At 52.8% G+C, this 22,521-nt stretch overlaps 4 protein-coding genes across 9 annotated transcripts; 2 read left to right on the top strand and 2 right to left on the bottom strand.

The window, feature by feature from the left end:
- Positions 1–1,089: 1,089 nt before the first annotated feature.
- RGP1 (RGP1 homolog, RAB6A GEF complex partner 1) lies at positions 1,090–6,225 on the bottom strand. Of its 4 annotated transcripts, XR_009738280.1 has the most exons (10): positions 6,110–6,225; positions 5,605–5,741; positions 5,236–5,319; positions 4,985–5,134; positions 4,572–4,718; positions 4,261–4,388; positions 3,873–4,062; positions 3,173–3,324; positions 1,683–1,760; positions 1,090–1,416 (listed from the first exon to the last, which is right to left on the bottom strand). XR_009738280.1 is itself a non-coding variant. In XM_061426893.1 (9 exons), the coding sequence occupies exons 1-9, from the start codon at positions 6,223–6,225 to the stop codon at positions 1,743–1,745; spliced, it is 1,122 nt and encodes a 373-aa protein (XP_061282877.1). In that variant the 3' UTR covers positions 1,090–1,742. The 4 variants fall into 4 exon arrangements, 2 of the variants coding, with proteins under 2 accessions (XP_061282877.1, XP_061282876.1); XR_009738279.1 differs by having other exon boundaries at positions 1,683–3,324; XM_061426893.1 differs by having other exon boundaries at positions 1,090–1,760.
- MSMP (microseminoprotein, prostate associated) lies at positions 1,921–2,986 on the top strand. The gene is made up of 3 exons (XM_061426917.1): positions 1,921–2,050; positions 2,232–2,340; positions 2,696–2,986. The coding sequence occupies exons 1-3, from the start codon at positions 1,921–1,923 to the stop codon at positions 2,874–2,876; spliced, it is 420 nt and encodes a 139-aa protein (XP_061282901.1). The 3' UTR covers positions 2,877–2,986.
- Positions 6,226–6,831: 606 nt separating the features above from the next.
- On the top strand, positions 6,832–18,166 carry GBA2 (glucosylceramidase beta 2). 3 transcript variants are annotated; one of them, XM_061426881.1, is made up of 17 exons: positions 6,951–7,631; positions 11,312–11,403; positions 11,712–11,827; positions 13,469–13,687; positions 13,987–14,226; positions 14,450–14,552; positions 14,705–14,858; positions 14,946–15,071; positions 15,267–15,439; positions 15,652–15,756; positions 15,955–16,062; positions 16,162–16,247; positions 16,439–16,545; positions 16,683–16,825; positions 16,900–17,015; positions 17,111–17,302; positions 17,577–18,166. In XM_061426881.1, exons 1-17 carry the CDS (start codon positions 7,303–7,305, stop codon positions 17,856–17,858), a joined length of 2,691 nt encoding a protein of 896 aa, XP_061282865.1. In that variant the 5' UTR covers positions 6,951–7,302; the 3' UTR covers positions 17,859–18,166. The 3 variants fall into 3 exon arrangements, with proteins under 3 accessions (XP_061282866.1, XP_061282865.1, XP_061282864.1); XM_061426880.1 differs by having other exon boundaries at positions 6,953–7,631; positions 16,162–16,313; XM_061426882.1 differs by lacking the exon at positions 13,987–14,226 and having other exon boundaries at positions 6,832–7,631; positions 16,162–16,313.
- CREB3 (cAMP responsive element binding protein 3) lies at positions 18,030–22,506 on the bottom strand. Its single transcript, XM_061426895.1, has 9 exons — positions 22,094–22,506; positions 21,836–21,983; positions 21,693–21,760; positions 21,487–21,576; positions 19,744–19,850; positions 19,567–19,635; positions 18,884–18,968; positions 18,702–18,786; positions 18,030–18,620 (listed from the first exon to the last, which is right to left on the bottom strand). Exons 1-9 carry the CDS (start codon positions 22,229–22,231, stop codon positions 18,304–18,306), a joined length of 1,107 nt encoding a protein of 368 aa, XP_061282879.1. The 5' UTR covers positions 22,232–22,506; the 3' UTR covers positions 18,030–18,303.
- Between the last annotated feature and the right edge of the window lie 15 nt (positions 22,507–22,521).

Here is a 22,521-nt window from a genome sequence, read left to right as displayed (position 1 = left end):
TCTCCAGCCATGTAAGCTGTCTTCTTGGAAAAGGATAGGGAGTTCGGAAGACTGATGAAGCTGTTTCTGAATGGTGACAAGGGGAGAGGGAGGGTAGTCCTCTAGAAGTAGTTGGATTGGAACCACTGGGTTACAGGGAGGGGTAGTCTAGGGGTAAATGGCACTGGAGACTTAGAAGGAAAATAGAATAAGTGCCAAAGTGATTGACCTTGTTGGTAGGAGAGTGATAGCTGGAACAGGGGTCTTTGGAGTGTGAAATAGTGAAAGAAATCTGGTGTGGCTGGGGCAATTAATACCAAAGGCTGGCATTAGACTTGTCAGAAAGGAGAACTTGAGAGTTCACAGGAGGATGGGAAGAAATGGTTCAGAAACCTTATGAGAAAAAGCAGGAGTCCCAAAGTTAGCTGGAAGGATTTGATATGTCTTCCCGGGAAGAAGTGAGGGTTCTGACCTAGGAAAAGGAGGCTTATCAGCAACTCTGTTCTCAAAGCAGACATTTAGAGTTTCAAAGACACAAGGACCAAAACCATCCTGGAGGTAATTTTTGAAGGAAGTAGTAGGATGAAAGGAGCATACGTGTGCAAGTGAAAAAAATCTATAGCAGCCCCAACAGAAGCTGTGGGCCGTGCACACAGGGCTCCTCTGCATCATTCAAAGAATGGAACATCTAGCACTGACCACAGCAGTTTACTCTTTCCAGAGGGCTATGTGCCAGGCACAGCGCTAGGAGCATGACATGCATTATCTCATGGAATCCTCTTGATGGTCTTATGAGTTGGTATCACTATTCCAATTTACAGATAAGGGAACAGGTTTAGAAAGGTGAACTAACTTGCTCAATGTCACATAGCTTTTTAGTAGAATTAGGATCTAAATCCAGAGTCTGACTCCACAACCTATGCTCTTAATCACCTCTCTTCAGGTTCTCCACAACCTACAGGAAATCCAAAAGAGGATGTCAGAGGATACGTTCCTAAATCCTCATTCCGTAACATAGGAGAAAAGAGGGGCCTCTCTTGTGAAAACTGGAATGACCCATACCGTGAGGGCACTTAGAGATGTTCCTCTTTGAAAAGAACCATTCCCAGATATGGCAAGATCTTTTATTTGCTGTGTGTTTGGGGTGATTAACAATGGATAGTCTTATCTCTGGGATGCCTGTAAAAAAAAAGAGACACCTGCCCCCAGCCCCCCACCCCTAACCTCTGAGGGGCAGCCATGTCTCTAGGACACTGCAAGGAGACCCTGCCCTGGGGTCTGAGAGAAACATCCTCCACACCAGGTGCCTGTTTGCTCTCCTGGAGCCTCTGGCCGTCGCACCCTACTGCATCTCCTTGGTTTGGCTGGGGCACAGGATTAGCCATCCCCAGGAAATGCCTCCCTCCGGTCCAGGCAGGGATCCCAGCGTACACACCCCTGGAGAGTGTGTGAGTGTGTGTGTGTGTGTGTGTGTGTGTGTGTGTGTATTATGGGGCGGGGGGAGATGGTGGAATGCTTCCTTCTCTCCAGGCCAGGGAGAGTTCTGGTGACCACCTGGGGGCCCTCACCCCACCCCCTCCTTGCTGGGGAAGTGCCCAGTCCAGTGCCCCTTCCCCGGCCACCCTCCTCCCCCTGGCTGTGCGGGGGCATGAATCAGCTCTCACAGCTTGTTAAAGCTAGACCTCTTGTTTTCATGCCCTCACCTCAGGAAACAGAGTTACGGCTTTTCCAGCTCCACTCAGCAGGGGGCCAGGGTCCTCACTTTATAAACATCCCCAAGCCTGTGAGAACAGAGGGCACGGAGATGGTGTAAGACAGGCGCCCAGGGGAGAGAGACAGAAGCTAAGGCTCAAGGAGAGGAACAGAGAAGAGCCAAGGAAGACGAGGCCAGAGCAGCCTGAACGGAAGCCAAGAAGGGTCCGAAAGAGCTGTGCTGCCGGAATGGCCCCAAGGACACCCTGGGTGGGACAGGCTGCGGGAACTCGGGGAGGCTGGGGGGTCATCTACTTGGTGGTATCTCTGCTCCTCCAGCACCCAGGAGTCCACAGCAAGTGCTACTTCCAGGCTCAAGGTAAAACTGGGTGAGGCATAAGGAAGGATGGGTGCAGAGGGCACTGGGAGGAAGGGCTCAGAGGTGGTCCTGTTGCAGCAAACCCAGACTCCCTGGAGCTGGGACAGAGGAGAGACCACACGTAGGGGCAGCATGCCCTTACTCCTCCACTCTGGCTCTAACATTTCCTGTTCTTCCCCAGCCCCCTGCCACTATGAGGGGAAATATTTCACCCTGGGTGAGTCTTGGCTCCGCAAGGACTGCTTCCACTGCACCTGTCTGCATCCGGTCGGTGTGGGCTGCTGTGATACGTGAGTGACCAAAGGTGGCCAGAGAGAATGGCTCCGATATGAGGGACTGAGAGCTGGCCAGGGTGTGACTAGATTGCTCTGATGTGAGAACGAACGGAGTAGCAGTAAGAGACTGGCTGAACCGACAAGAAGGTGTGAGAGGCTTCAGGCTACAGAGAGAGGGGAGTTAGATGGATCTGGAGGGAAAGTACTCCTGCTATGAAATGAAAAAAATCCATATATGGCAGGCAAGAGAAATACTGCAGGGCCGGGGGCACTGGGGAGACATGGGAGGAGTGCTGGGGAGGGGATGAGGCGCAGGGAGAAAGGTGGACCTTCACTGTCTTGACCCTTCCCCCATCCTTCGGTTCCCCAGGTCCCAGCATCCTATTGACTTCCCTGCGGGCTGTGAGGTACGCCAGGAGGCAGGAACATGCCAGTTCTCCCTCGTACAAAAATCTGACCCTCGGCTGCCCTGCAAAGGGGGAGGGCCCGACCCAGAGTGGGGCTCAGCTAACACCCCTGTGCCTGCGGCGCCTGCTCCCCACTCCAGCTAAACACAACTGAATGCCCTTCTGCTGACCGCCCACTGCTGCTGCCACTTCCAGGGAAACCACTAGCAGCTGCTGATTTATTCTGAATAAATAAGTTAACGCTCCAGCCGAAAGCCTGTCTCTCATTATCTGTGCCACTGGACCCCAGGTGGGAACAATGGGCCCTACTAGAGCCCAGGGGCTGAGTTCTCAGGATCCTGAAGAAGGCTGTGCCACGTGGGTCAGTTTCAGATGGTTATAGTGCTGGTGCTGGGGCCAGGGGCCGCGTAGGAGGCCAGGGTAGGGCTTGTAGGCAGCACCTTGATGGGCAGGTCCCAGCTGAAGGTGTCCACAGGCACTTGCTCAGGTCCCGTCCAGGTGGCGGGCTCAGGCTGTTCCACAGGAGGTAGGAGCACCAAACCGGGTTCTCGGGAGGTGACAAACTCAAAATGCAAACGCCACTTCAAGGATACTGCGGCGGGCGGGGGTGGGGGGGGGTGGGGAGATAAAGGCAGAAGCATTTAGACGCCAGGAGTAAAAGCCAATGACAGGATGTGGTTAGTAAATTAGAAAACAAAAACGAAACCCCGTATTCAGGAAGAGCAGGGAAGTCATGGGGCAGGGAGCCAGGATTGAGGATTTCGCTCAAGAAATCTAGTGTGTTGTCACTGGAAACATGACAATAAGGACAAGAGCATCAGGTACCTAAGAACCCAAGTGTGGGACAGTCAGGACTTGGTAGCTTGAAGCAAATGCTCTTTGGAATCAGAGTGAGGAATCAGAGATAAGTGCACCACAGGGTCCCAGTGGGCAGGGGGAGAGGAGATCTGCACAGCTGTTAAGAATTTAGGGGTCCGTGCACCCAAGAAACAGGTTGAAGTTCTGAGGAAGTGTTAAGGGTCAGAGGTTGGATGTGGAAACTTCTGGGCGTGTGTTAGGAACCAGGATCCATTATACTGTACCAAAGCACAGCATTTTACCCTGGGCTCCCCTCGCCCCCAGCAATGGTCAGGGTCTCACCAATGGCTGTGCAGAAGCCTGGGGTGGAACTGAGAGGGATGGGGAGAGAGAAGCTGGTTCTGGTTGTGTGTAGGCAGGACTCCTGGTGCCGGGCATGAGTGATGTGGGACACCGAGGGGGCACCTCCTGCCCCGCGGCGCCGCTGGTACTCAGGCTGCACACGCTCCTCTGTCTGTAAGCTCACTGAGAACTGCGATCAAGAAGACAAGGGTGTGTAGGCAGGCACAGGGACGTGCTGACTGGGCGGGAGGGCAGCCCAACCTCATGCTGTTTTACCAGAGGGCCCTGGGTGACACCCACTTCTCCATGCCACCCGTCTCTGCAGGCCCTCTCCTTCCACCCTAACCCTTCAGGCCCAGTTCCCCCAAAGTTCCCGCTCCTCTCTCACCTGCAAACAAGCTACAGTTCCTTCCCCTAAGTTTAAGGTCCCCACCACGTCCTCGCCAAGTCTGTATACAGATTTGAAGATGCCAAATGTCCCAACTTTTCCTCGGCCATCACTGATGTTGTACAGATCTGGGGAGAGACGGACACAGTAAGCCTGGGGTCCGTACTGGGGAGTCCAAAAGGTGGGCCTCCCTTTATAATCATGAACTATCTGTGGGTCCTCAGAAGAATGTGGCGGTTAGGAGAGTCTGGCTCTGAGACAGGAATACTACAGGGGAGGAAGGGGCGGGGCAATTCGGGAAGGATCCTCACGGAGGCTGCGGCAGGATGTGGCAGCCATGAGGCGCTCCCCAGCCAGCTCGGTGAGCCATGAATCCTTCTTCCCACCTTCGTCCTCCTCCAGGAATGGACTGGATGGGGCTACAGCCTCATCCTGGGGAAACCGGACATCTTGAAGGCCTAGAGAGGGAGTGAGTGGAGAGGTGGTGGGAGAGAAGAGCAGTGGTTAGGGTTTTAGATGCCAACCGTCAATGTTGAAGGTACAGGGCGCCACAACTGAGGGGTAGGCATCTCACCTGTGCTCCAGGACTTTCTCTCCCCAACTCCCTCACACCTTGACTAAGATCAGGGAGCTTCCCTCCAGCCCCTTTCACAAACTCTCTAAAGAGCATTACTGCTTTGGTGAGGCTCTTCCCCAGCCCCTCCCTCCAGGAACCCTTGCTTACCAGTGAGCACAAGAACCCTCAGAGGGACCCTCAGTAAAGTGATGGGTGAGTTGACACGCTGGCAGCCAATGGTCAGTTTGTAGACATACTTGACTGACTGACCCCGAAACGAGGGTGGTCCCTCTACAGGCAGCACTTCGCTGTAGGAGTCTGGTTGGGAAGCAGTAGTCAGGGCAGCTGGAAGTAGCCAGAGAGGTCCTCCCTCCAGGAGCCGCAGAAGGCAATCCAGGGGCGCAGGGGCAGTCACTCACATGATTTGGACTCTCCAGGGTCTAGCCTCAGGTCACAGAAGAGGATTTTTGGTGGAGTGGAAAGGATACATTGACCTCTCTCACCTAAAAAATAGAAGACAGCAACTTAATAACCTCATTGTCTAGCGCTGGAGAAGGCTAGCACAGCAAGTGAGGGCAGTAAGCACTGCCAACACAGGGCAACCCAAACTAAGCCAATCCTTTTTCCTCAAGGTGAGACAGGAACAGCTTTACACCACCCAAAACAATAATTACACTCCACCACATCCCCAGTAGGACAGAGACTGTAATGACCCACCGGAACAATCTGACAACTTCACCCTTGGGTAACGATTCCATCCCTCTGAGGGCAAAAGCCCCATCTCTAACCTCGGTGTGGAAGAAGGACAGTCTGGCTCTCAGGCTGGACATCTGGCTGACTGGAGTCGGGGGGAGGAAGTGCCACTCGACTCTCACTGGCGTGGAACTGGCAGTGGATTTGGGCACTGGCCCAGGCCAGAGCCTCACTATGGGAGCAGGAAAAGAGGGCATCAGAGGGGAGTTCCTGACCTCACAAACGCTCTCCCAAACTCCCTACCACACTGAGAAGACCAACAGAGAGGTGGCTGTCATCCGGATCAGAGAATCCAGAACCCCAAAGAGAAACCATTATACAAAGAGAAGTATACCATAGGTAGCAGGGGGAGGAGAGAGGGAAGGCGAGCTGAGGGCTATGTCACCCACATCTTCTGTTAACTAGCCCTTCCCTACAATGAGAGCACAATGAACAAGGTGGTGGTGATGTAGCCACAGGACGATCTGAGCTCTGGCTCAGCACTACAGATACCAGGCTTCCTCCCAGAAGGGCCGCTTTCTTCAGTACCAGTGTCCCCACCTGGATGCAGAAGTGGCAGTTGGGGGCAGGGGATTGGTGACTGTAACCACACACTCCAGGGCCTCCCCTGCCAGAAACACAGGACCTCTGCTCAGCTCTGCTACCACTTCAATCATGGCAGCTCCGGGATCGGATCTAGAAGGAAACAAGGCGTATCAGAGGTCAGTACCATGGCAGGGAAGGGTGTCTCGGGAGAGCCTGGGGGTGAGGACCGAGGAAACGGGCGTTCAGTACCACGGTGTCAGAGGGAAGCGCCCAGGTTTGGAGTGCGGGAAGGCGGAAGGCAGGTACGGCGGCAGCTGACCGGGCACTGCAGAGGGAGACGGCGCCGCTTAGGGTCCCAGCCCCCCGCCCCTATCGGCGCCAGGTCATCCCCTCTCTTCCCGGCCGGGACCCCCAGGCCACCCCCGACCCCTTCCCTGGAGGTTTCACCTCCCAGCCCGGGGCCCCGGCCGCCCGGCACCTCGCGCCCAAGCTCGGATACCCCTCAGATCCAAACAGGGGGCCAGACTGAAACAGGGTACCCGGTGCCTCGAAGGCCTCGGCCGCCCGCCCCTCCGGGCCCGGGCCAAGTGCGTGGCTGCGGCCGCGGCAGAGGCGGGACTTCCCTCCGAGTCCCTTCCGGCCGGAAGCGCCGGGCTGGCTAGGCCGGAAGGGGCTCGGGTGGGCCGGCCGCCCTGGGTCACCTTCCCAGGGGCTGGTACCCGGGCGCGGGCGCCGCCCCGGACACCGGCCGGCTGGACCTGGCGCCCACCGCTGGGGGGCCTGGTGCCGCGGCCCGGGGACGGGGCCTGGGCTGCGGCGAACTCCCAGGCCGGTCCCGGGGGCGGTGCCTGGAGGGCCGGCCCCGGGGGCTCCTCCCCTCTCCGTGGGCCCAGTCGCCCTTTGGCCGGGCCAGCTAATCACCGCGGCCCAATGACGTCGAGACCCGATCCTTCCCGCCCAGGACCCAGAGAGACAACCGAGGGTGAGACCGTGGCGGCTTTATTGCTGTCGCCGCCGCCGCAGCAGCAACAGCTACCTGATTGCACGGAGACACCAGCTCGCTTCAGCTTTCCCCCGTGGCCCGCTGTCCTAGACAACACCTAACAACCATCCACGTCCGCATCTGGGCTTGGCTGGCCAGGTACTTGGTACCAGAAAGCTCGGAAACTGAAACCACCTAGGTCCTGGAGACCCAGGATCCGAGGAATATGGGAACCGGAGTCCCAGCCTCGGAGCAGACCAGCTGTGCCAAAGGGGATCCACAGGCTTCTTGCCCTGAAAATGGCACGGAGGCTGTGCAGGTTACAGACTGTCCAATCCCTGAGGACAGTCCACCCCAGCATGAACAGGGTTACAGCAGTGCGGAGGACTCCGGGCAGCTGATGGCTTCCTACGAGGGGAAAGCTAAGGGCTACCAGGTGCCTCCCTTTGGCTGGCGCATCTGCCTGGCTCACGAGTTTGCAGAGAAGAGGAAACCCTTTAATGCCAATGACATCTCGCTGAGCAACCTGATAAAGCACTTGGGCATGGGCTTGAGGTGAGTCGATCCCATTGCCTAGAGGACCTTGTGCCTCACTTTGTTCCAGCAGAGGCAGGAAAGGGTGAGAAAGCAGGAGGGTGCCTTGTCCTGGTCAGGTGGCCCCTATTCCCAACATCATCTAAGCCCATAGTTTTGGAGGGTTAGACCAGGTCAGGTCTCTTTGCAACCTACTTCCTTCCAGTAACTTGTCTTTTTAGCAAGAAAGGGCATTTGAGCCTTGTAGTAAGCCTTACAAATCTAGGCTCCCTCTCAGGTGCTCTCTCTGAAGACTGCCCTTTGGGATTAGGTATACTTTGTGACAAGGTAGGAAAGATACTCCGGCAGTTTCAGTACTGATACAATGTTGTCTTCTGGAAGGGAAGGGTTCTCAACTCCAGATCCCCCTAAGCAACTGGAGTATTCACTGAACCTCACTCACTTAGGCACAGCATTTAATAGTCCCAACACCCTTTGGCTTCTTTCCTCGAACTCTGGCTCCAGGGAGTGGTTGAGAACCTGCCTGCTCTCAACCCTAAGGAGAGGGTGATGAAAGGTAATATTCAATCTATTCTGGAATACATGGCCCCTGATATAAAAAGCAAAGAAGACCTTTGACCAGAATGGCTCTGCCTTAGGTGTTCCTAGAGATTAGTTATAATCTTCCAGAGCATTTCCAGGTCCCCCACCCCAGCAAGGGGTTGCAGACAGGCTGAGAGTTTATCCTGTAGGAGGCTGTAGGACTCCTCCGGATCCTCACTGAGTGTTGGGGACCAAGACCCAGTAACAGGGACAGGTGCCTGTGAGGACAGAAAGCATTACCCTGAGGTCATCCTGAGACAGTTGCCACAGTAAACACAGAACTGCAGAGGGAGGCTTCAAGTATGGGAAACCTAGCTTTGACAGCCTCTTAAGTAGAGATTCCTTCTCTTCTGCAGTCAGTGCTGTGGGGCTGGGGTGGAGAGCCCATGGACCTAACCCAAGCCCTTGGCAGTGGGGAGGGCCTGTTGCTGCCTGGGTGTCTGACTCCTCTGACAGTTCCTCTGGGTGCCCTGTACCAGAGCACAGTAATTCCTCCAGGCTGCTTCTGAAACTGACTCGGCTAGTTTTGACCCTAAAAGGCTTTGGGTCAAAACAGGATCTGGGGCCAGGGTATTGAGAGAAGCACCTTGGGGTATATGTGGTGGGAACACTGAGGTCAAGAACCTGTCCATGGGCATCTTAGCCCCTCCATCCCTAAGTATAAGCTGAATCACAGATGCCTGAAGCTGTCCTCACCCCGTGGACTCAGATCCCCATCCCAGGACAGGTGGGGATCACTGACACATGGGTTTTGAGATGAGATGAGGTCCTGCACTGAGGAGAATGCAGGGGTGAGACAAGAATTCTAAATGATTAAGGTGAGGTTGAAATCATGGAAAAGGACAAATAGGTCAGGAATAGCCAGCTGCTCATTGTTGTGAGAGAAACATAGGCCCTAAGAGGGAGCTGAATTGGGGGTACACTGCTCAGGAGCCCCAGTAAGACAGAGTTCTCTTGGCCTCAGAATGGTAAGAACTCAATTTTGGTTGCTCTCGCTTTCAGCCCGAATCCATTCATTCAGTAAATATGTACTGAGTGCTTGTTCTGCGCTAGACACTCCTTTGTTCTGCTATCTTCACATCTTGCATTTCTCCCTCACTGCCCTAATCGGAGCTGTGCCCTCCCTCCATTTGGCAATCCTTTCTGGCCACCAGTTTCAAAGTCCAGTTTCCTCTAAGCTGCAAAGAAGAGCTGCCTTCCCACCATCCCACTGTTCATCTTCCCTCCGTCTCCCCTCACTCCCAGAATGTACCCTCCCTGTTCTTTAATCATATTTCTCCTCCACTTGCTCCTGTCCCTGTTCATTTCTCTTATGTTCCACTGTTTGTACATACGTTCTTTATAAACCCAGCAAATATTTGTTGACTGCAGACCAGGTGCCCTGCCCTGTACTTGAAGCTGTGGGTAATAAGCAACAAGTCTTTGTCGCTGTCCCTTTCCCCATGGAACTGAAAAGTATGTCAGACTCACATGAGGAACACTAAAGTAACAGGACAGTGTCTGATCGGGAGCTGAGATAGTGTACGTACAAGTAATGATGATATGTGACATGTATATTCCACTTTGTAGCTTTCCTATCTATTGTGTCATTTGTGACCTTAGAAGGGCACAGGTGTGCCAATAGAAGGGTATCTATTGTGCCCTTCCAACCATCCGTTGAGGTAGGGACTTGAGGTAGGACTCTACTTCAGCAGGATTACTTACCCCATTACATGGCTATCAGCAGTGTGCTTGAACAATGGGGATAAACGAACTGGTGAGGGAGGAGAGTGGAATTGGGAGAGAGTGCGGCAGGAAGGGGTTGCTTAGTGAGGACCCACTCTGAATGGAAATTGTAGGAAGTAAGATAGGCTGGGGCTTTCCTGGTGGCTCAGATGGTAAAAGGATCTGCCTGCAATGCAGGAGATCTGTGTTCAATCCCTGGGTGGGAAGATCCCTTGGAGAAGGAAATGGCGACCCACTCCACTATTCTTGCCTGGAGAATCCCATCGACAGAGTGCCTGAAGAGCTACAGTCCATGGGGTCACAAAGAGTCAGACACAACTGAGCGACTAACACACACACACACACACACAAGATAGACTGAGACAGATGTCAAAGCCTTGAATCCCAAACAGAATCATTTGCCTATTGGATACAGAGCTGTGATAAGATCAGGATATGTTGGGGGTTTTAGAAGGTTTTTCTGGGATATAATAAGAGAACAAATAAGAAAGCTTACAGTTTAAATGCTGAACTTAAAAAGAGACAGAAAAAGAAAAAAAAAGAAAAAGACTTAAAAGAAGATGGCCCAAAATGTATATGGGTGGGATTTTTTTCACCTTTCACCTAGTGCATTCTCCAGATTTTCAACCTTTCATAATCAGAAGAAAAATCATTTTAAAAAAGAAGCTATTGCAGCAGCCTATGCCTGTTTGAAATTATGTACATGTCCTCTAGAATTTGCTTGGGCAAATCTTTATCCATGGGCATTGGAACCCCTTGGTTTCTGCATTGAAGCCGTTCAAGTTTTGTCAATGGCACCCCACTCCAGTACTCTTGCCTGGAAAATATCACGGATGGAGGAGCCTGGTAGAGTGCAGTCCACGGGGTCGCAAAGAGTCGGACACGACTGAGCGACTTCACTTTCACTTTTCACTTTCATGCATTGGAGAAGGAAATGGCAACCCACTCCAGTACTGTTGCCTGGAAAATCCCATGGATGCAGGAGCCTGGTAGGCTGCAGTCCATGGGGTCGCTAAGGGTTGGACACGACTGAAGCGACTTCACATGCCTGTTTATGGGGTGGGGGTGATTATAAGTCAGGAAACTAACTGGCCCTTTCAGCACCTCAGACAGAAGCTCCTGGAATAAATTAAACCAGTGGTGGAGTTAGAGGTGAGGAAAGATCAGAGAGCTCCTTCTAAGGAGTAGAAAGGAGAAACAAAGATAGTCCCGTGCCATGACTGGGGGTGACTGGGAAGATGAGAGGACCTTGAACTACAGAGAAGTTGAGAGGAGAAGTTTGAAGTGAAGGCAATGGGTCCTTGGAACAGTTAAACATGGGAAGTCACAGTGTCCAAAGAGAGAGAGGTGACTGCAGCCTCTTGCCCTGACCCACAGCACCCCTTGCTCCTCAGGTACTTGCAGTGGTGGTACCGTAAGACCCAGGTGGAAAAGAAGAAACCTTTCATCGACCTCATCAACTCTGTGCCCCTGAGACAGATCTACGGTGAGCCTCACTCCAGCCCTGCCCAGTCAGAGAGAGCAGCATCCAGGCCCACTTGGAGCTAGGCAAAGAAGCCTTCAGCTTCTTTAAATTGCACTGACCCATTCCCTAGGGTTCCCCCACCCCAGCTTTATTGAGATATAACTAACATAGAACACTGTATAAGTTTAAAGTGCACAGTGTGTGAATTTGATATTCTCCCCTCACCCCCCACCCCAGGTTTAGGGGAACCCATCTCTATAGTCTAGAAAGTGAGAAATGCGCTCTTTTTCGTCTCCCGTGCCCCTCTGACATCTTGATTCTTTCTCTAGGTTGTCCCTTGGGTGGCATTGGGGGAGGCACTATCACCAGAGGCTGGAGAGGCCAGTTCTGTCGTTGGCAGCTTAATCCTGGAATGTACCAGCACCAGACAGTCATCGCTAACCAAGTAAGAGCCAGGAGGTAGAGCAGAGGTCCCGGACAATACCTCCCAGGCAGGAATGGTCTCTTGGCTAGTGTAGGATGTGGCGATTAGAGATGTACATGATTCCATGTAGTATTTTCAGGATGCTTTCTGTGTGCCAAGCCCTGTCCTGGAGTGTACTATAGGAATGAGACACTCAGAGTTCATGTTCTTTGAAAGAGAAAAGGTACCCCTGGTGCCCTTTATTTCTCTAATAAATGCCTCCCACCTGCCTTGCTGCCCCAGCTCCACTGGTTGAGCCTGTCCCCAGCCACAGAGAGACAATTCCAGGATCACTTAACCTGCTTGAAAGATCAGAAGGGAAAACAAACCAAAAGTCTGCAAATGCACAGGAACAGAGATGCATGCACAGAGCACCTACTGCTTGCCCTGATTTGCCAGCCGTCAGCCACTTCGTCACTGCTAGGCCTTTGATTGCCAGAGGCATGTGGGCTACCTTTCATCATCTCTCTCTAGTGCCCTCCCATGTTGAGTTGTCCACCAAGTTCCTACTTCCTGTCTGAGGGAGGCCTCCAGCTCATCTTCAAAGGAGAAATGACTAGCAGACCTTGAATCCTATTAATGACACTGCCCTTCCTAGTTCAGGTTCACCAACCCTGCCCAAGGCCCCAGGCTTCCTCTCTGGCTCATCCCTGAGGTATCCTGAGGCAAATGCCTTCCAGAATCATGACTCTTTTTTTGTATAATATTTAATATGTAAAGATAGTTCTACAAGGAAGTACCATTATTATGCCCGTTTTACACATGAGGCAACTAAGTACCATGCCCAAGGTCACATGGTTGGTAAAGGGAAGCACTGGGATTCAGAACCAGTTTTCTCTTGGTTACAAGCCTGTAATGTTAACCATTACCTACTATTCCAACAACATAAAAAAGAATTATTTGATGTATACATTAAAGATATTAGGCGTACTTTGAACCGAGGGAGGAGATATTAACCCCTCACAGCCTGTACCCTCCAGAGCAGTCAGGGAGTCAGAATGTAAACACATTATCACATGCTGGACTAGAAGGGTAGGGGGCACACAGGAGAATGGCTCACTGCTTGAGGGGAGAGATGGCATTTGATCTAGGCCTTGAAGCCTGAGGGGTTTTACCAAAAGGAGAATGAACATGCGCAAAAGCATGGAGAAGGAAATGTACTGTGCTCAAGGAACAGTATTTGATATGACCAGAAATATAAGGGCTTGAACAAGTAATGAATCTGATGGGCCGGGAGGGGCCACCTCAAGAATGAAACTTTGAAAGCCAGGTAGGTGAGTTTAGATTTTAGCCTGAGGGCCACGGGAGTCATTGAAATATTATAAACACAGACTAATATATCTTGAGTTCTCTGTAAGAAAGATCAGTCTGAAATCCAGATGGGATGGGGCAGAGATGGTGCGGGCCAGTCTTAGGGCAGTTAAGACCAGAGCAGTGAGAAGGGAGAGCAAGCAGGGAGAAAGATGGAGAAGGCACGATTTGCAGTGATTTACTGAGTGTAGGGGGAAGGCCTGTGGGCGCGGGTCACCACTGCAGGGTCTGGCAGGGGAGAAGCCACTCTGGGAAGGGGTCTCGTTTGAGATACCCGTTACCCCACTCCAGCCCACGTACCTTCTTGTTTAGTTCACAGTGTGTTTGCGCCGGAGAGGACAGACGGTATACCAGCAAGTCCTGTCGGTGGAGCGCCCGAGTGTCCTGCGCAGCTGGAACTGGGGTCTATGTGGGTACTTTGCATTCTACCACGCCCTCTATCCCAGAGCCTGGACTGTCTATCAGCTTCCTGGCCAGAACGTCACCCTCACCTGCCGCCAGATCACACCCATCTTACCCCATGACTACCAGGTGAGGCTCCCCCTTGGTTTCCTCTGGGCTCTCCCTTCCCCAGGATCTCTCTCTCCTGGAAGTGTCGTGACCTGTGCGAGAGGGGTGGGGCATGAACTTCACACTGGTTTCCTAGGACCACCAACCAATTGGTCTTCTGTCTCCTAGTAGACAGCCTGCCAGGCAATGTGGGGAGATGCAAGTGGAAGACACTATATTAGCGGGTATCTGAGTCAGCTCCTCGGTGCCAAGGACTGATTCTGGGAAGTGGGGCCGAAAGGCTACACAGGGGCCATCTGAGTCTGACCTTCTGCTCCCAGGACAGCAGCCTGCCTGTAGGAGTCTTTGTGTGGGATGTGGAAAATGAAGGGGATGAAGCCCTGGAAGTGTCCATCATGTTCTCTATGCGGAACGGACTTGGTGGTGAAGACGACGCCCCCGGGGGGTTGTGGAATGAGCCCTTCTGTCTGGAGCATGATGGGGAGACTGTTCAGGGGCTGCTGCTGCATCATCCAACCCCCCCGAATCCCTACACCATGGCTGTGGCTGCGCGACTCTCGGTATGGAGGCGCCTGCCCGATAGCATTGCCCTGAAGCTCTGCTCTCAGCCTGACCCCTGAGCCCAATCCACTGTGATCTCTTCACTTCTTCAACTCCTGAGTCCCACCCTCACCGTAGCCTTTGAGCTGGTGGAACTTAGAGGCGGGAAGATGTAGAGGGGAGTTAGTCAGGAGCCACGCACCTATGGAGTTTCTCCTCACAAAGTCTTTGACCCCTTAACAGGCAGACAGAACGGTAACCCACCTTACAGCCTTTGACCCTGACAGCGCCGGGCAGCAGGTGTGGCAGGATCTACTTCTGGATGGACAGCTGGACTCCCTCGCTGGTGATGGGGGGTCTCACGGGGAGGTGGAGGGAAGAGAGAATGTCCCTGTCTTCAGAGCAGGGCTGGGAGGCCTGGTAACCAACAGGCCTTCTTCCTATGTCAGGGATCTCTGTGGCCAAAGTGGGTACTCACTCATTTTGTGCTTCTCTCAGGAAAAAGTCTCCCTTCGCAGAAAGGAGTGGGCATCGCTGGGGCTGTGTGTGTTTCGGGCAAGCTGCCACCACGAGGCCGGCACCGCTTAGAGTTCTCACTGGCTTGGGACATGCCCAGAATCATGTTTGGAGCAAAGGGCCAGGTCTACTACAGGTGACGGGAATGCGAGTGTACACGGATCACGGTGCTGGGGGTCTGAGTGGAGCCCGTGTTCTCATGCCTCCCCTTCTGTCCACCCAGGCGGTACACAAGGTTCTTTGGCCCAGACGGTGATGCAGCACCCGCCCTCAGCCACTATGCCCTGAGGCACTATGCCGACTGGGAAGAGAAGATCTCGGCTTGGCAGAGCCCGGTATTGGAGGACAGGTGCCAGTGGAGCCCGTCTCTTGCCTTTCTCCCAGGCCCTCACACTTTCACTAAGACTCTGATTTACTCTCCACCACCAAAGTCAACAGAGGGGGTCTGGGATTCACTTGGGACCCCTACTTCACTGAACCCCAGAATCCTTCCTTTCCTGAAGTGCCACCCTCACGAGACCATTACGTCCTCCTGCCTCCCCAGATCCTTGCCTGCCTGGTACAAATCTGCACTGTTCAATGAACTTTACTTCCTGGCTGACGGGGGCACAGTATGGCTGGAAGTTCCTGAAGACTCCCTGCCAGAGGAGCTGGTGGGCAGCATGGGCCAGCTCCGCCCCCTCCTGCAGGAGTACGGCCGGTTTGCCTACCTTGAAGGTACGGGCTGCCAAGGGGCGTGGTGTGTGTCCGTGAGGCCAGTTAGTGCCCTGCCCCACGGCAGGAGGATGGGTTTTGCCTATCCCAGGGTACTGGCTAGAACATGGAGTGTGATGGTGCCCTACACCCCAATTCTAGAGGTGCAGCTAGGCAGGGCAGTATGAAGAAGCAGCAGGAATTCTGGCAACGTGTTGTCTCCTTCATTTCTCCAGGCCAGGAATACCGCATGTATAACACATACGATGTCCACTTTTATGCTTCCTTCGCCCTCATCATGCTCTGGCCCAAACTTGAGCTCAGCCTTCAGTATGACATGGGTGAGGGTCCTTTTGTTCCCCTTCTGCTTCTCAGTTCCCCACAGCCCTGAACCTTGGTGGTCCCTGATGCCTCTTCCACTCAGACATATGTGGATCCTGCTCACCGGTTCCCCTTGAGTCCCACACACAGTTCTGTGCGCCACCCCAAGCCTACCCACTCCCTGCCCCGCACCCCGCCTTGTGTATCTGCTCCCCCAGCTCTGGCCACTCTCAGGGAGGACCTGACACAGCGGCGGTTCCTGATGAGTGGGGTAACAGCGCCTGTGAAGAGGAGGAACGTCATCCCCCATGATGTTGGGGACCCAGGTACAAGCCCCTCCAGCACAAGGGTGCGTCTCTCCCTCCGTTTCTGCACCCTCCACCTGAGCCCACTGTGCAGATGACCACATTTCCTCCCCTCCCCAGATGACGAGCCATGGCTCCGGGTCAATGCGTACGAGATCCACGATACTGGAGACTGGAAGGACCTGAACCTGAAGTTTGTGCTGCAGGTCTATCGGGACTATTACCTGACGGGTGACCAGTGTTTCTTGAGGGACATGTGGCCTGTGTGTCTGGTAAGGGACATGTGTGCAGTGGTCTGTGTACCAGTGGCATGTTTCTGGGTGTCTGGGGAAAGCCCAGCTGGCTACTGTTGTCTTTTCTTAGTATCTCGGTCTTCAGTATCTTGATCCCTCTTTAGGCCGTGATGGAGTCTGAAATGAAGTTTGACAAGGACCACGATGGACTCATCGAGAATGGAGGCTATGCAGACCAAACCTATGATGGATGGGTCACCACAGGCCCCAGGTTGGGGGGGTAGGGATTTCCAGGGCCTGAGGTGGGGAACTGGGCACCAAGGGATTGTGGGCTCAGTGTGCCTATTATACTGTACGAGAGTGGCTGGAGCTGCCAGGCTGATTCCCCCAACCCGTGTCCCTCATCAGTGCTTACTGCGGAGGACTGTGGCTGGCGGCCGTGGCTGTGATGGTCCAGATGGCTGCTCTGTGTGGGGCACAGGAGGCCCAGAATAAGTTTTCTTCCATCCTTAGCCGGGGCCAGGAAGCCTATGATCGGCTGCTGTGGAATGGTGAGTTGGGGAATCCTAAAGAATCTCAAGGCAGCTCTGGGAGGCAGGAGACTTACTGTGTCCTCCCTCTCCAGGCCGCTACTACAACTACGACTGCAGCTCTCAGCCTCAGTCCTGTAGCATCATGTCTGACCAGTGTGCTGGCCAGTGGTTCCTAAGGGCCAGTGGCCTAGGAGAAGGAGACAGTGAGGTGAGAGACTAGGAGAAGTCCTAGAGAAAGCTGAGGGTTTTTCCTGGGGGTGGGAAGCAAGTATAAAAGACCATGTTTCTTCTCTGTCCCTCTAGGTCTTTCCTACCCAACAGGTGGTCCGTGCTCTCCAAACGATCTTCGAGTTCAATGTCCAGGCCTTTGCAGGAGGGGCCATGGGGGCTGTGAATGGCATGCAGCCCTGTGGTGTTCCCGACACATCCAGCGTCCAGTCTGATGAAGTCTGGGTGGGCGTGGTCTACGGGCTGGCAGCCACCATGATCCAAGAGGTAACTCACTCCCTTCCCCGGCTCTCTGCCATCTGTACCTTGGCTATCAGACTTCTGATAACCTAATTCAATGCCATCTTATCCATCCAGAGAGCCTCCCACCTTCCTTGGCATGCATTGTATTGCCTGTCTTCAGGCTTCTGCCTGTGAGCCAAATTTATCTCCCCCACTAGCTAGGAACTCCCTGAGGGCAGAGACCCTATTATCTCCATCTGTCCAGCTAAAATAGCTATTCAAGGGTTGCCAAGTAATGACTTCCCTCTCTCCCTTACAGGGCCTGACTTGTGAGGGCTTCCGGACAGCTGAAGGCTGCTATCGTACTGTGTGGGAGCGCCTGGGCCTGGCCTTCCAGACTCCTGAGGCGTACTGCCAGCGGCGGGTGTTCCGCTCACTGGCCTACATGCGGCCACTGAGCATCTGGGCCATGCAGCTGGCTCTGCAGCAGCAGCAGCAACATAAAAAGGCCTCTGGGCCAATATCCAAACGGGGCACAGGACTATGCACCAGGCCCAAACATGGACCAAAGGAAGCCATGGCAAACCCAAGCCCAGAGTAAGCCGTGTGAACTGTGGAAGGAGGCGCTAACAGCCCAGCCTTTAGCCTGACCTTTCCTCTGCCACCACCCCCACCTCCCCAACTCCTGCAACCCTGAGCCACCAGGACAATCATGCCCTCCCTTCTACCTACCCACCATGCCAGTAAAGAGGGGTTGAGGGTGAACCATGCATCAGAATCACTTATTTATTTCTTTCTTCACCCCATCCCCTCACTGCATGACGTGTTCAGGGAGGTCATCTGATTCTCTTAGGCCCTTTCATGGGGTGACAGACATACACAGGTTCAAATAAAAGACCCAGAAACCCAGTGAGTGTGGTGTGTTTGAGTCCTCAGGCTTCCTGACAGGGCACAGGACCTGAGGCTAGCCCTCTCCTACTCCCTTTCCTCCGAACACAGACTAGGGGGCACCAGACTCTGATAAGAGGGCCCCCACATCCTCACATCTAGCCTGAGTATCTGCCCTGCAAGATAACAGATGTGGGGCTGGGAGTAGGGAGCCATCCTTCCTCTCTTGTGAGATTTGCATGCAGGGGAGATATGGAATCTGGGCAGGAGCACCCTGAGAAACCATCAGGCAGTGGCAATTGCAGGGGAGGCTCTGCTCTAGGAGCCTGGGGCATGAGATGGAAGAGGCAGCAAGAGTTGCTAGCAGCCTGGAGCTCAGGGTCCAAGCTGTCCTTTGGTACCTCTGACTGCAGGGCAGGTGGCTCCAGCTGCGGGGGGTCCTCGCTGGGGAGGGCACGAAGCTGACGGGACAACACTGAGGAGACAAAGCCTGTTCAGGGGCAGGCTGGGGCTCTCCCCTAGCCCCTCCCTAGTGGTATCCTCATGGAGCTCTCACCTCTGTGCTCAGCCGGCAGGCTCCCCCTTGTGTCCGAGGAGTACATAGCAGGTACGAGGAGGAGACAGAAGGAGAACAGTAGAACCTGGAGCACAGGAGAAAAGAGATGAAGAAGGGCTCTGCATTGCACCCCTCTCCCTGCCACCTGAGAAAAGAATATCTCCTTCCATCACCATCCTCACCAAGACACAGGTGCTGCTGCTGCTGGCTTTGTTTGCTGTCTGAATCACCATGGCCTGGAGTCTCCTCAGCTGATCCAAAAGGGACCTATAAGGGGACAGTGAGCACCCCCAGCCTGGCACCTTGCCATACAACAAAACCCTCCTGTTAAGGCCATCCTCTCTATGTGTGCTCTGGATCCTCTCTTACTTTTTGCAAGTGATCTCTTCTGTGACCAAAATATCAGACCTCATTAACACAAACACACACGTCTCTGCCCTGACTTAAACTTCTTTTGCAAACCCCTTCAGTGGTTCTCCACTGCCTGATCAGCTCTGTACACAATCCTCACCAGGGATTATATTCTCTACCTTCTGGCCCAACTCACCTATTTTAGGGTTCCAGCCAGACTGGACTAAGCTGTGTCCTCTCTGCCTAGAATGCTCCCCACCCCCATCCCAGAATCATATCTACTATCAAATGCCATCTGCCACATGAAATCTTACTCCCTCTCTTCCTTCTTGATACTTGTGAATTTATTCCCTATTACTGTGAGCTTCATGGAATCAGAGACCCATTAAAGACCAAGCATCAGACCTTATACGTGAGAGATGCCCTGTGAGAAATCAAGTATGGAGCAGGAGAAAGATTGAGACAGTATTAAGTGGGAGGGATGAGAAAAGCCTGATGTGAAAGAGTTGCTTACAGATTCTGTTCCTCCAGGAGCTGTACTTTGTTCTGTAGCTCCAGATTCTGGGCTGTGTATTTCAGGACCCTGGAGGAATAACAGGTATGTGGGGACATGGCCTGTATCCTCCCTTCAAAAACCTCATACTTCCAATTACCTGCTTCTCCCACCCCCAAGTCCAGCTCCCTTTCATACCTGCTTTCTAAACCCCCCACATACACCTTCTTCTTCCTGCGGCTCTCTTGAGCAGACTTTTTGTTTCGAATCTTCCTCCGCACCCGTTTCAGAACTTGTTCCTCCATCTGGGAGAAGACAGGAAAAGGGATCCCATCAGAGGTACATTAAACCAAAGAGTTTGAAGGCAACCGAGGTCAATCTTCTCAAAGCATAAATTCCTTCTACAATTTCCCTGACCAATAGGCACTCTGCTTCTGTCTGAATGCTTCTGAGGACCAGGTGTTAATGTCCTCACAAGCCAAACCATTGTAACAATTTTATTAAATAATAATTTTTTTAAAAAAACCTTCCTTATCATGAGCCAACATCTGCCTCTGTTATTTCTACCTGTTGGACTTACCTAGCACCTAATCTCTGGGACCATAATAGAACAAAGGTCTTCAGCTATTTTAAAGCACTTGACATTTCTTCAGAGTTTAAAAAAAAAAAAACTGGGCAAAAATTTTAACTCATCATCTTATCTCTTCTCAGGATGGACTGCATCTTCTTAATATTTGTCAAAGATAATAGGCTCAAAACTTAAGAAGCTTTTTGGCCAATATAAAGGAAAACAAGATGATTACTGCCCTTCTAGTGGCAACACTATTAGATAACTGGTATCTAATGATACAACTGGGCTTCCCCAGTGCCTCAGCAGTAAAGAAAAGTGAAAGTGAAGTCGCTCAGTCGTGTCCCACTCTGTGCGACCCCATAGACAGCAGCCTACCAGGCTCCTCCGTCCATGGGATTTTCCAGGCAAGAGTACTGGAGTGGGGTGTCATTGCCTTCTCTTCTTCTTCAGCAGTAAAGAATCCGCCTACAATACAGGCAACTCAGGAAACAGGTTCCATCCCTGGGTCGGGATGATCCCCTGGAGAAGGAAATTGCAACGTACTCCAGTATTCTTCTCTGAGAAATCCCATGGACAGAGGAGACTGGAGGGCCACAGTCCATGGAATTGCAAAGAGTTGGACACAACTTAGCGACCAAACAACAACAACAACTGAATCTGATGATACAGCTTCTAAACCCCATTCTCTTCCTTAGTAGCCATATCACACTGTTGACTCAACTTGTACTTTTTTTTAGCCACACCTCGCAGCTTGTGGGATCTCAGTTCCCAGATCAGGGGATTGCACCCTGGTGAGACCAGGATTGCACCCTCACCCTGAGCAGTGAAAGCACAGAGTCCTAACCACTGGATTGCCAGGGAATTGGCTCAACTTATATTTTTAAGAAATTAAAATTCAGTTAACCTTTCTGTTAACAGACATTGATTTCATCATAGTATCACAATACCGTGCGTGTGAAGCTGCCACTCATTGCTTGAAACTCCAAATTTTACATTTATTCTTGTTATACTACTTAATCCAGCCTTGATGAACTCTAATACTTAATTTACTATTCAGCTACAGGTAAATTAGCATGAAACCAGTGAAATATAAGTATCAGAGCCCCGTGGTTGTACAGTACTTTCCAAATCCCTTTACTAATATTACCCTGATAATTTTGAATTCTTAGTTAAAAAGAACACCAAAACTTATACAAGCACTACAAACCAGGATCTGTCCTTGCAAGCAGTATACTAACCACATGCTCCAGATTCCTACTCAAAAATGTGCTAATCTCTCACCTCAGTTCTTTTTCAAGTTACTGATACAAAATTAACAGAAATGGCCTACTTGGAACACACAACCCCCGTCCCCACAATGGGAGACTTACCTTAGTGAGCGGAAGCATCCCAGGCAAAGTAAGCCCCTCCTTCTCCAACAGCCTTTTCTCCTCCTCAGTCAGTATCAGCCTAGCAATCTCCTGCGGTTCCGGGGAGGTGGGCAGCAGAGTTGCAAAGGGATTTCAGAAAGTAACGCGGAATACTGCCCCGACCCGCGCAATACGGGAATAACCCTCCTGTAAATCAAGTCAAGTACCTGATCTGCCGGCTCCTCCACACGCAGTGGAGTCATCTGAGCCCCCTCTTTTTCATAGCTCTCATTATCTGCAAAAGGGCAAATATGAATAGTCAGGCCCTGGAGTCCTCTCCTTTCCCAAACTTCACTTATTTCAGGCTTACCGAGATCTATGGAGACATGCTCTTGTGACAGAGAATAGGTGTGGTCATGCTGGACAAGACAGGGGTCAGAGCTGCTGAAAACGTTCAACACTGCTGGGGGACTCGGCAGGCAGCTCAGGAAATCCTCCACGTCCCAGTCGCTCAGAGACTGCACAGGGTTCAAATTAACAGGCTTTGACCATCACCACCCCCTGCCTCAGGGACACCCCGCCCACCAACCCGCCTCACGCCTCCCCGACTCAAAGCCCCCCAACTCACCTCAGAAAGTGGCAGCTCCCAGTCCGGCGGAGACGTCAAGGCCTCGTCGGGCGCCGCACCCAAACCACCGCTTTCTTCTAGCAGAAAGCCTAGCAGGTCGTGGTCACCCGGGTCCAACGCCAGCTCCATATGAGACATTTACAGAAAAGATGCGCAGAAACACAGGAGTTCACTTCGCCACCCGGACCCTATCCCCAGCCAGGCGTAACCTCGACCGACTGTCAGTCGGCCCCACCTATCGGCTCTCCAGCGGCGTTTTCCTCCTAGCTGCAGGCGATGGCTCTGAAACCGGGACACGCCTCCCAGACTCCACTCCCCGCTAGACTTCCAACAGAACACAAGTGACGAACATACCCGCGAGGCATGCCGGGAGTTGGAGTCCCCCCCACCCCACCCCGACGCGGAGGCGGCCGCAGTACGCGCCACGT

This window comes from Bos javanicus, chromosome 8 (genome assembly GCF_032452875.1).
Source record: "Bos javanicus breed banteng chromosome 8, ARS-OSU_banteng_1.0, whole genome shotgun sequence".
Classification (NCBI taxonomy): Eukaryota; Metazoa; Chordata; class Mammalia; order Artiodactyla; family Bovidae; genus Bos; species Bos javanicus.
Note: the sequence above shows the minus strand (reverse complement) of the source record. Positions and strands in the feature narration are given on the sequence as shown.

Excerpts from the sequence above, each read along its gene's own strand:
- MSMP (XM_061426917.1), top strand. The coding sequence starts at position 1,921 with ATGGCCCCAAGGACACCCTGGGTGGGACAGGCTGCGGGAACTCGGGGA. Across the intron at positions 2,051-2,231 it reads GTGCTACTTCCAGGCTCAAG|CCCCCTGCCACTATGAGGGG; the intron begins GTAAAACTGGGT and ends GTTCTTCCCCAG. Across the intron at positions 2,341-2,695 it reads GGTGTGGGCTGCTGTGATAC|GTCCCAGCATCCTATTGACT; the intron begins GTGAGTGACCAA and ends TCGGTTCCCCAG.
- RGP1 (XM_061426892.1), bottom strand. The coding sequence starts at position 6,225 with ATGATTGAAGTGGTAGCAGAGCTGAGCAGAGGTCCTGTGTTTCTGGCA. Across the intron at positions 5,320-5,604 it reads TGTCCTTCTTCCACACCGAG|GTGAGAGAGGTCAATGTATC; the intron begins GTTAGAGATGGG and ends TCTATTTTTTAG. Across the intron at positions 4,389-4,571 it reads CACATCCTGCCGCAGCCTCC|ATCTGTACAACATCAGTGAT; the intron begins GTGAGGATCCTT and ends GTCTCTCCCCAG.
- GBA2 (XM_061426880.1), top strand. The coding sequence starts at position 7,303 with ATGGGAACCGGAGTCCCAGCCTCGGAGCAGACCAGCTGTGCCAAAGGG. Across the intron at positions 14,553-14,704 it reads ACAGCTGGACTCCCTCGCTG|GAAAAAGTCTCCCTTCGCAG; the intron begins GTGATGGGGGGT and ends TGCTTCTCTCAG. Across the intron at positions 16,546-16,682 it reads TGGGTCACCACAGGCCCCAG|TGCTTACTGCGGAGGACTGT; the intron begins GTTGGGGGGGTA and ends GTCCCTCATCAG.
- CREB3 (XM_061426895.1), bottom strand. The coding sequence starts at position 22,231 with ATGTCTCATATGGAGCTGGCGTTGGACCCGGGTGACCACGACCTGCTA. Across the intron at positions 19,851-21,486 it reads GGATGCTTCCGCTCACTAAG|ATGGAGGAACAAGTTCTGAA; the intron begins GTAAGTCTCCCA and ends GTCTTCTCCCAG. Across the intron at positions 18,621-18,701 it reads CCTGCCGGCTGAGCACAGAG|TGTTGTCCCGTCAGCTTCGT; the intron begins GTGAGAGCTCCA and ends TTGTCTCCTCAG.